This window comes from Desmodus rotundus, chromosome 7 (genome assembly GCF_022682495.2).
Source record: "Desmodus rotundus isolate HL8 chromosome 7, HLdesRot8A.1, whole genome shotgun sequence".
NCBI lineage: Eukaryota > Metazoa > Chordata > Mammalia > Chiroptera > Phyllostomidae > Desmodus > Desmodus rotundus.
Window position 1 is genome coordinate 73,828,307 of NC_071393.1, and position 12,046 is coordinate 73,840,352.

Sequence of the window (12,046 nt, forward strand, 5' to 3'; positions counted from 1 at the left end):
CATGTTTATTGGAATGACATTACATGTATTTAATTTGGGGAGAATTCAGATTCCGAATATTTTTTCTTTAATTTAAAAATTTAAAAATATAGTTACATACAATATTATATTAGTTTTAGACAATTAGACATTTATATAATTTACAAAGTGATTACGCTGATAAGCCTAGTACCCATCTGATACCACACATAGTTATTACAGTATCATTGACTGTAATGTACTATGATGTACTTTACATCCCCATGACTATTTTTATTATAGACATTTTATACATCTTAATCCCTTCCCCTTTTCCAGATTCTGTGTATTCTAGTGTTTGTTTAAAATGGAGCTTTAGGTTATTAAACTTTTTAAACAAGTCTATCATTGTTTAAAAATTCTCACCAGCTTGCAATCAGATGTGAATGAACTTGATGATTTTTGCAAGATCAGTTATAGAAAATATTTTCAGAAAAGGATATGGGGGGGAGGAAATCAGTGAATAAAGCATTTAACATAAAAATCAGAGAAAGACAAATATATGATCTCTTTTATATGTGAAATCCAAAACAAACAAAGCTCATAGATTGAATGATTGGTGGTTAGGGGATGGGTGAGCTATGAGGTTAAATAAGTTAAATTTTAAAAACAAAATCTAGAGGAATGTTAGCTAATTTCCATTTTCTGAGCTTTTAGTATCATTTTTGGTTTTGATATCTTAACAAACTTAAAACCAAAAGTTTGCCCAGGTTACCCAGCTTGCCCATTTCTACATTTGTTATAGTTTCATACAGACTAGTTTCTTCCCTATAGCAGTTACAGAATATGAGATCTGAAGCAGCTGAGAACCAATAGGCCATCTTGCCATCAAAATTTAAGGAAGATATGATTAGCAGAATCCTAAGTAACAATTCTATTCTAGGCCAAACATCTAAAAGTGGTTTCAATTGCATAACTTTTAAAAAATATATAATTGTGGTAAAGAACACATAAAATTTGGGCATGAGTGTTAGGAAGTGCCTCAGGAAAGTACAGCCATGCTGAGCAGCAGGGGTGTGTAACAGCATTGGCTCCCACAGAAGGTTGCACCGTGTCCTTGTTCCTGACCCTCTGGGGTGATGTAAGACCCTTAGGGTTTGTTTCCTGAAGAGCTAGTGATGAGTTCCAAATGAGCACTGCCTCTTTTATGTTTCAGGACTGAGTTTACACTACTCTTTCGCTTCTTATTTGCTTGAGGATTTATTGGGCTATTTTATAATTGTTCAGTAGAGTACCAGCTTCATGATCCCATTAGGAAGTGAATTCAGCCCTGGCTGGTGTGGCTCAAAGGATTGAGCAACGGTCTGCTAACCAAAGGTTTGCAGGTTCAATTCCCAGTCAGGGCACAAGCCTGGGTTGCAGGCCAGATCCGCAGTGAAGGGCGTTCGAGAAGCAGCCACACATTGATGTTTCTCTCCCTCTCTTTCTCTCTCGCTTCTTTTCTCTCTAAAAATTAAATGAAATCTTTAAAAAAGAGAAGGGAATTTAACTTATATCTCACTGTAGCATAATACGGCCTTCTCTCCATTATTACTTTTTATGTGTCTTGCGTGTCACTTGCGTTTTCAGCCTCAAAACTTTTTTTTCCTCATGTAGGATTTTGTATATTTTGGAGCTGATACATCTATGTTGTTTTTTCTTCTCTTTAGGTGCTCTCAAAAATTCTTGATTACTCCTTATTTTGTGTTTATTTGCTTGCAAATATTTCAGGAATTATTTTCTTGTACAGGTTAAGTTAAAGATTTTATCAGTACTGACTTCTGATGATTAGTTATCTTCTAAACCCATGAAGGAGGCCCTACCCCACCCCGCTACCCAGCACATCTTGGTTGTTAAATCATTTTTAATTAAGTTACGGTCAACTCCAGGAGTCCTTGAATTCCTAATATGAGCTAATGCTTGGTGTTCTAAACATGTTTTGCATAAAAGTTTCTTCACGTATTGGGGAGCCTCTCAGTTTGCTTGAGAAAAACCTGACAAATAATCTGTGTATCTCTAACATCACTGTTCCCTGTTTCCCCCCGCCCCCCCCCGCCCCCCCCCCCCCCCCCCCCCCCCGCCCAGGGAGCCTGTATTGGTAAGGATTAAGTTTAGCAACATATGGCAGAAAACTACAAAGTTTGCTTTTTTGCATGTAAAAGTCTGGAGTCTAGGACTTTTTCTAAATTGCTGTTCCACAACCCTTAATGTGCCCTTTATGGTATAAAATGGCTGTCTGAACTCCAGCCGTCACATCTGTACTCCAGCCACCTGGAAGGAAACAGGAATTAAGAAGTGGCATGTGTTAGTTCATCTTACTGGCCAGAAATTAACCTGATGGAATGGCTACACTTAGCTGCAGAGAATTCTGATAAACCTATCCAGTTAATCAATTCTGTTGATAAGAAACATCACTCAGTGATTGATGATCATTGGCATCAAGTCACTGCCATCAAGAATCCGCAGTTTGGGGTGTAGTGAAGAAGGAACTTTATTCAGTGCAAAATAGCTCGGTTGTGATACAGCACTGCCGTGAAAGCAGCACAGCGGTGAGGCAGCCCTGGGGCCAGGGCCCTCTCCAGCTAGGCTGGTCTACTCTGGTGAGACACCTTGTGAAACACAGCCCTCAGTCCTCTGTGGTAAGGGGAAGTGCTCCCTCAGAGCCAGCGAGGAGCTGACTTTTACATACAGAAGTCCGTGGCCCTGGTCCCTGATTGGTCTGTCCTCATGCAAATGAGGACTTCCAGTCCTTGCAACTTGTTGATCCAAAATACGCTTTCCCGATTGCTCAGAATAGAGCTGCTCTGATTGATAGGTGAAGATGTTGCTGAGACTATAGCCACGTAGCCTCGATTGGATGGGGCAAGCCTCAGTCAGTCCTACTGGTTGAAATAGAATTCCAGGAACTCCTTTATAAGTTCTGGCTCGGATGGTAGAAACACACAGTTCAGGCATGCAGTTCAGTGCAGACAGGGAAGGGTCATTGCAGTATTCTCCGTGAAGTGCAGTTTCCATGAGATTCCCCTTTGTAGAAATGGCTGCTAGGTTCTGCTTTTTAAAAATTTGAGCCTAGTTAGCTACCAGGAGCCCTTCTTAGTAGGTATCTTCTTTCTCAGGATCCACAGAAATAAAGGAAGAAGGAATGGATAGTGGGCAAAATCCTTTCCTCTTTCCTAAAAGTTTGATTGGGTATTATCTGGGCTCACCACAGTTATCACTGTTGGTGTTTCTCTGCTGTGGAGGTAATTGGAACACTGGACCTGCCTGGTGTTATATATCTGGTCCAACCCAGGGGTGTTTGCAGGATTCTAACTGATTTTTGGGGCCCTGGTGTTCTATGTGCAATGTTCCCCATGGTGGTTCCAGGGGCTGGCTAAGAGAGGCCTCCTTCCCCGAGGGCTGCCAGCAATTCTTAACTAGATTCATGGTGCTTTATTAAGCATTCCCTTTAGTAAATGTATCTTCAAAATGTGTAGTCCCTGCTTCCTGTTCCAGGGACTCTGAGAATAAAGTGAAGTACTCCCTCTGCTCCGCCTTTACCATTTCATAAGGAGGTTAGTTACATTCAGATATATTCTTCACTTCCTAAATTAAGACTAAAGAGAATGTTATACTAGATTTATTATCTTATATTATAAATGCAGAGATAACTCACTTCCTATGTGTTACAAATTTGTTTCCTTACTGGAGCCAAAAAAGATCTATCCTTTGTTTTGCATGTGTAGTTGCTACTTGTACAGCTTGCTGATAATTACTGTTCTCCTTCTGTTTACATGATTCTTGCTCCTTCTAACTATAGAAGGCTATCCCAGCTTTGTGGCTTCAAAAGCAGAAGAGCTACCATTTTTCCTAGGTGGTGTGCTTGCATTTTAACATTTTGACTTACCTCTTTCACATTAGACTTGTCAAGTCTTGAATATTTTACTTTAAGAACATCTGTGTGGCATTTCCCCTCATTGTCTTACCTTCTTATTTCTTTCACCTCTTTTAAGCTACCAGTTAATATAGATTTAGAGCAATATTCTCATTTGTTGTTCAGAAGTAGTTTTCAGTGGTCAAAGTAATTGAAGGAGAAAGTAAAATTGAAAGGAAATTGAAATTGAAGGAGAAAGTAAGTAAAGTTTCTCCTTCAATTTCACATTCCCCTTGTCTATGGCCCCATTCTCTGTCCCGCCTAAAGCCCAAACCCAAACCTCCTTGAAGGAGTTGTCTATCTAGACTTGATGAGTTCTCTTCCTCACCTAGTGTTTGCTCCTCATCACACTAGGATCTGCATTCAGTGCCCACAGAACCCACACTTGTGATCACCGGCAGTCCCTGCGTTACCCCCACACTGGATGTTCTCTGTCCTCATCCTACTCAGCCTGAAGGAGCATCTGCGATAAGACACTTTCCTTTTGTTTTCCTCCTTTGAGGCCCAGTCTCTGTTAGCTTTGCCCTAAATCCACCTTTTTCTCCTTTGCTACCAACATAGGCTGAATTGTTTTAATAGCTTTTGACTTCTTCTCTTACTCTCCCTGTTTATTCTTTACTCAGCCACCAACGTGATCTTTTAAAATGCATGTTAGGTCATATCATTCCTATCTTAAAACCCTGACAAATATTTTAGCTGGCTGACAAGGCCCTCTGTGATCTAGCTGTTCCCTATCACACCTGTTTCACCTGGCCTCCCCCATCTCTCCTGTGTTCCAGACACTGGTCTCCTTTTCCTTTTTGGAATACACCAATCTCTTCCTTGCTTGGAGTCTCTTTACATGCTCTTCTCTTATCTGGAATGCCAGGTCTCTGGCTTGTCTCAGCTTAAGTGCAACCACGCAAATAGGTCTTCCTTGTGAAGCGTGGGAAGGTCTTCCCAGGTCCAGGCGTGTTCCCTCCCACCCACCACCAGGTGTTCTAAGTAGAGTATAGGGGAGGCAAAACTTCACCTCTGTCCTCTTAGAACAGATTGTTTCCTGTACAAAAGAAGCCCCACAGGAAAATGAAGACCCAAAGAAGTGTTTGGGCCTTAAGTGTTTATATAGTAGGTTGGACAAAGAGAGGCAATTGTGGAAAAGTAACTAAAATACATGGGGAGACTAAAGGCAGGTAAGAGTTATTTTAACAAGGTCTGTTTGTACAGAACTCTCTTGGCCTCAACTCCCTTTCTCTGGTGATAAGAATGTTCCTTCCTTCCCAGTATAGGAGGGCATCTTTCATGTGGGAGTTTTATCTCCTGCTTTCAGGAAGAAAAGAGGAGGTCAGAGCGCACTTCTTGTACCTGCAGTTATCATACACCGTTAGCTCAAAATAGTCTTTATGCCAAAGTGGAATATTTTGGGGTGGTCTGCTCTGTCACCCTTCAAGGGCTTCACAGTATCTCTTTAATAGCACTTTCTAAACTTGTACTTACATATGTATTGTTGGTTTTCCCCACCATGACTACTAGAAGCACGTCTGTTTGCTCACCTCTGTGTGTTACCAGTGTCTGACAGAGTCGGCACTCAGTAAGTGTGGGTGATGAGGTGTGATGGCTGATGGGCGGGTGAAAGGCCTCGTGGATCACAGACGCTCACCCCTCCCCAGGACCACGTTCGCAGGCCTGTGCTTTCACAGGGTCTTACCCACAGCTTTTATCAAGGATTATTATAAAGTCATATAAAAACTGAGCTTACATATTTTGTACACATAGTTGATGAGAACTTTATCATGTAATTTAGGGTATCTCATATAAGGCTCATGTTATAAATTTCTGCTAGAGTGTAGTATTATGAAGTACTTTGTTGCCCCTTAAAGAATTTTTATGCTCTGTGTGTGTGTGTGAAATGAGGTCTTTTTGTCCTGGCTGTCTGGACATTTTAAGACAAAGTTAAGACAACAACTCAAGTTGTCACAGCAAGTCAGGATTGGCTGATGAAAAGAGACACAGGTTTGGGAGACACAGCTGGGTTTGAATTCCAGCCTTGACTCTGTATATCTGTAGGCTGGTACCGAAACTCCGAGCCTGACCTGCTCCGTCTAAAATGGAGACAGCACAGGGTTGGTAAGGTGCCTGGGCCGGATGAGTAGAGTTTCTTCCCTCAGGGAAGGAAGAAAAGGGAGAAAAAGCCTCCCTTTTCTCATGCTATATAGGTAATATAAACCACCTCAAATCTTTTTTTGGAAAATATGTACTTCTTACATTAAAGAACAAGAGAGTATTTAGTTATTTGGTGAAAAGCAGTTGGTTGAAAGCATAAACACTTTTAGATGAGCTCTCAGATTTACATGTCAAGGCTTTCACTTATTCTCAGTCTCACCTCGTAAGTGAAACACCCCCTGAACCCACTGTCTGAATGTCATCTTCCCGCCACCACTGGGTTCCAGTGCTGTGCCGGATTTTCTTCCCAGCGCTCACCGCTGCTGGAAAGCGTTCGCGCTCTGGTTTGTGTTGTGTAGTTGTGTCTGTGTGTGTCTCCAGTTGCTCTGTACTCCCAGCCTCTGGGACAGCACCCAGACATAACTGCACTCAGTGACTCTTGAAGGAAAGGGAGCTACATGGAACACTTTGGTTCAGTCCTTAGGTAACTTTGAGAAGGAAAATGTGTTCTCTTTGGCACAGGTTTTATTTTTAAACTATGCTTTAGACAAATATGACCAAATACTATATCAGATATAATTACATGTAATATCTTAAAAAGTAGAACTTTCAAACTAAGATCATTATCTTAATCGTTAATGATTGGCTCTCTAGATTTAAAGAATAATACTTTTTTTCTTTTTTCTTTTAGGTCAAAGAGCCCCCTGAAATCAATTTAGTTCTGTACCCCCAGGGCCTGGCTGGTGAAGAAGTATATGTAAAAGTGGAATTGAGGGTTAAATGCCCACCAACCTATCCAGATGTGTGAGTACATTATAAACAGCTGTGATGTGATTTTAGTTCTCTGTTCTGACCACATGGAAACAGGTTGAAATCAATGGTATTTTCTCCTTCCTGCCACCAGTCCTTTAAAATTTCATTTCCTATCACTTGTATTTCGTTAAAACTATATCAACAGTAGACATTTTCATGAAGCCTATCTCATGTTAAGTCTGCTTCTAGTTGTAGAATAGTCAATACAGATACTAATATTTCTCCATGACTAATTGTTTGCTTCTTCTGCTGTATTAACTTTCATTTGTTTAATTCTTCATAAACTGAGAAGAGGAACAATCTAGAAGAAAATGATAAAGTCATGGTAACTTGTGTGCTTAGTTACGTGGAGTATTAGTACGTGGAGTAGCCTTCTGAGCCCAATGGGACTTTACTCCCTGGAGTAAAGGGGGATTTAGAGTCGCCCTGCAAGCATGAAGCATCACTAGCCTCTCCCCACTAGTGCCAGGAGTATTCTCCAGCTGGTGAGAGAACCATAAAACCCATATATTTCCAAACTGCCCCTGAAAGTGATACCACCTCTATTGAGAACCACTGATAGAGCAAAAGCATTAGCAATTAGGACTCGAGGGTTCTTTTTCTGAGTTATCTTGTATATGTCATGTAAGCTCTCCCCTAGACATTCCCCATGGAAAGGCAGATTGGCCTGGATGATGTTATTGTGCAGGGCACCAGTGAAGGAAAGTGACAAATGAAATGAAGCATCGCCTTTTACAGAGGGTGGTAAACTTACAGAATTTGTTATCCTAAGAGGTGATGGAGGGTATGAAAACATTGATACAGGTCAAGATGAGCTCCTTAAAGTTAGTAACCCTCTTTTTGCCCCTAACACTGTACCCACAGTAGGTAAGTAGGTGTGCTGAAAGTTAATTAATGAATTGATTAAAGGGCAGTTAAAGTTATGAAAGCAGAATAGAACAGTGCCTCTGTAGGTTTTATTTTTCCTGACACCAAGTAGGTAGAGTCTCCTGACACCAACTTGGTGTCCAGCACTTCACTTCACTTCTGATACAGTTTATTCATAGTTACTGCAAACCCCATGGGTAAAGGCTTAATCCCACAAGGCTTCAAATGCGAGTTGCAAGTACCATTATTTCTGATCAACTGGCTATAAATTTTCAGGTTCCCAAGACCCCCTCCTCAGGTTCAGTAATTTGCTAGAACAAGCTCACATAACTCAGAAAGGCAGTTTACTTACAACTGCCGGTTTATTATAAAGGGTGCAGCCTTTTATTTCCCTTTATTTTAAAGGGAACAGGCACATAGAAGAGATGCATAGGCAGGGAATGTGGAAGGCGCATGGAGCTTCTCTGCCCTCTTGACATCGACAGATGTCCCCTGGGGAACATAGTCATCCTGATTGAGAACCACTGCACTAGAGAACTATTCAGGCAAATCTTGATGTGTCCACTTGGTAAAAATACTATGGGATGGTCTTTTTAAAAAGCAACATGGAATCCTGGCCGTGTGGGCTTGGTTGGTTGGAGCATTGTCCCGTACACCAGAAGGTTGTGAATTCTGCCCAGTCAGGGCACACACCTAGGTTGCAAGTTCATTCCCTAGTTAGGAGGCAACCGATTGATGTTTCTCTCTTACACTGATGTCCTCCCCCCTCCCTCTGTTCCTCCCTCCCTCTCTGAAATCAATAAATACATCCTTGGGTGAGGATTAAAATAACAACAACATGGGAATGTTTATAAAAAGTAAGAAAGTAAACATTATAATATCAGCTACATAAAATTATGAATTATGTGGCAACAGCATAAAGAGAACATTGGAGAGTTTTTAAAAAATTTAATTAGTGTTGTAGATGAAGTTTTCACCATTCTGTTAATACTGCTTTATAATGACTGCTTAATTTAGAAAGTAATAATGATTATGGAAGCCTTGACTTGAGGAACGCTCCTGTCCTTTCAGATGACATGGTGCAGAAACCTTCCTTTTCTGCAAAAGAGTTGTTGGTGCCACTGTGTGAGAACCCTGAGTTAGACCTGCATAGACTCAGGGCTGCTTGGTGATTTAAATCTTCTCATATCTGTGAAGTACTTCCTCTCAGATTTCCATCTGTGCCAGTGGATAACGATTGCAGTGACCTATTATAACTGAAGCATTGGGAGAACTCATAGATAACGAGTACTCAGAATTACTCAGAAATTCTTGGTAGGAGTGGAGTCATTTTTGGTTCAGTAAAATCAAATAAAGCCTACTTAATCTCGGTGAATGGGTGTCGAGTGTTTATAGGTTGGGAATAAAAGGAAGCCTGAGGGCCGGCGTGTACTTCGCATGAGTAAACGGTGTTGAGTCTTGCTCATGCTCTATAAGGATGAAGAGGAGTGTGAGGCAGGCATCTTTGGAAGAGGCAGAGTGTGCAGGACTAGATTTACATGTGAGCGAGTGAGCATTTTTCCACCTCATTTACAATCAGAGTGAGCAACTGGACACAGCCTGTCGTGGGAATAAATACTAGCTGAATCATCGTGGCCCCGTGCGGCCTCATTACTCTCATCCTGCTTTATGCCAGAGCTCACAAACTAGAGCAAGCACTTGCCCTCTTGCGGGCGAGCTGTCAGCGCCGGGTGCATTGATGTGGGGGCAAGCCAGGGTCGAGCATTACCATGCAAGGGAGTGCGTGAGTACGCTCCTGCACTGGAGTCACACACAGAGCGAGAGTGATATATTTTTTAAGGCAGTAAAATAGTAGTCGATGAGAAAATTTTTAATCAGTTTGTAAAGCTGAAATCAGAGACAGAGGAGTTGGGGAGATAGAGGATCAAGCCCCAATAAGTCTGATCATCCTGAGGAGCAAGGCAGCTGGCAGGCCACACCAACAACTGGCCAGCCCACCCGCTCCCTGTGGCCTGCGGTAAGTCTGTGATGAGCACTGTGTCAGCTGAGTGTAGTTGAAATCCTTTTGAGATGGGGGAATGGTAGCTGGTCTTACAGAGAGAGGTTTACAAACGAGTCCTATATGAAATCCCCTGGAATTTAGCAAATATTAATGCAAACAGGCTACACTTTCTAGAGTAACTCCTTTTTGGTTTTGTTTTTTTTCTTTTCCAGAGTGCCTGAAATAGAGTTAAAGAATGCCAAAGGCCTGTCAGATGAAAGTGTTAATTTGTTAAAATCCCGCCTGGATGAAGTGGCCAAAAAGCATTGTGGGGAGGTAAGATTTGTCTGGAATTAGAAGAGGACAGTAAAAATCTCAACATGTCCTCCAGTGTTTGCCTTTCTGCCTATTCTTTGGCTTAAGGTTTTTCCATTGTACCTTAAATCCAATTTTGACTAAAATGTTTTGTGTCATATTGATATCTGCAATAGAGAACATTGCTATTTGTATTTCTTTAATTTACAGTATTTATGTACTACAAATTGTACAATGTATATACATGGTATTATTAATGCTTAAGAATCTGCCCTGGCTGGCGTGGCTCAGTGGATTGAGCTCAGGCCTGTGAACCAAAGGGTCACCAGTTCGATTCCCAGTCAGGTCACACGCCTGGGTTGTGGGCCAGGTCCCCTATTGGGGGCATGCAAGAGGCAACCACACATTGATATTTCTCTCCCTCTCTTTCTCCCTCCCTTCCCCTTTCACTAAAAATAAATAAATCTTTTTTAAAAAAATCTTTCCAAAAACAGTTCATATGAATCTGGCCATACTTTCTACACACTTTGGACCTGGCACCGTGACCTCATCTTGATTTGAACCTTTATAGTATTGGAAAACGTTTACAGACCAGTGATTTCTAACCAAACTTTGCCAGTTCTCCTCTTTCCATATCAGAAGAACTAATTGTTTCCCTTGTCAATAATTAGCAACATGCTTTAATCCTTCAATGTCTCTTCTCTACCAGAGCATTCACACTTAGTGCAGTGCCATGTCTTCCTCAATCCTGCGCACGTCGGGCTCTGTCCAAGTTCCCCCACACCCCTATTCAGTCCTGCGTTGATGGACACTTAGGCTGTTTCCAGGTTTTGGCTCTTGTAAATAATGCTGCAGTGACGTGGGAGTGCAGATATCTTTTCAATAGTCTGTTTTCATTTCCTTTGGATATACACTGAGAAGTGAGATTGCTGCATGATATGGTAGTTCTAGTCTTGTTGTTTTTTGGGTTTTTTTTTTTTTTTTTCCCCAGAAATCCCCATACTGGTTTCCATAGTGTGGATAAACCAGTTTACATTCCCACGCACAGTGCACAGGGTTGCCTTTCTCCACATCCTTGCCAACACTTGTGTTTTTGAGGTCAGCCATTCTAAGAGGTATGAGGTGATAATCCATGGAGGTTTTGATTTGCATTCCCTAATGATTAGTAATGTTGAGCATTTTTCATGTACTTGTTGGCCATTTGTATGTCATCTTTGGAAAAATGTCTATTGAGTTCCTCTGCCCTTATTATTATTTTCTTGGTTTTAGGGGGAGGGAGAGAGAGAAGAAATATTGATTTGTTGTTCCACTTATTGATGCACTCATTGGTTGATTCTTGCAAGTGCCCTGACTGGGGATTGAACCTGCGGTCTTGGTGGATCAGGATAATGCTCTAACCAACCAAGCCACCTGGCCAGGGCTCCTCTGCCCATTTTTTAAAAATCAGATTGTTTGTGTTTTTCCTTTTGAGTTGTGTAAGTTTTTAATATGTTTTGGATATTAACCCCTATCAGACATATGATATGCAAATATCTTCTCCTGTCTGTAGGTTGCCTTTTCATTTTATTGGTAGCTTCTTTTGCTGTGGAGAAGCTTTTTAATTTAATGTAGTCCTACTTGTTTATTTTTGCTTTTGCTGCCTTTTAAAAAAATTATTTTAAATTATACTTTTTGAGTTAATTGTAGATTCATGTGCAGTTGTAAGAAATAATACTGAGAGATCCCATGAACCCTTTACTTAGTTTGCCCCAATGGTAACATTTTTCAAAAATGTAGGACAGTATCATAATCAGGGTACTGGCCCTGACAGTCAGACACAGAAGAGCCCCGTCACCACAGGGACCCCTCATGTTGCCCTGTTATGGCCGCCCCCTACACCCACCCGCACCCTCTCATTGCCACCTGCCAACCACTAATCTGTTCTCAAGTTCTGTAGTTTTCTCATTTCAAGGAAATTATATAAGTACAGTCACACAGTGTGTAACCTTTGGGATTGGCATAATTCTCGGTGGATTCAT

The 12,046-nt window shown here is 41.3% G+C and overlaps 1 protein-coding gene across 1 annotated transcript in view; it reads left to right on the forward strand.

The window, feature by feature from the left end:
- EIF2AK4 (eukaryotic translation initiation factor 2 alpha kinase 4) overlaps positions 1 to 12,046 on the forward strand; it is a 99,109-nt gene that overhangs the window by 4,284 nt on the left and 82,779 nt on the right. Inside the window, exons 2-3 of the mRNA XM_024567590.3 lie at positions 6,744 to 6,856; positions 9,947 to 10,049. Of these exons, the coding sequence (XP_024423358.2) occupies positions 6,744 to 6,856; positions 9,947 to 10,049 (216 nt within the window). The remainder of the gene's footprint in view (positions 1 to 6,743; positions 6,857 to 9,946; positions 10,050 to 12,046) is intronic.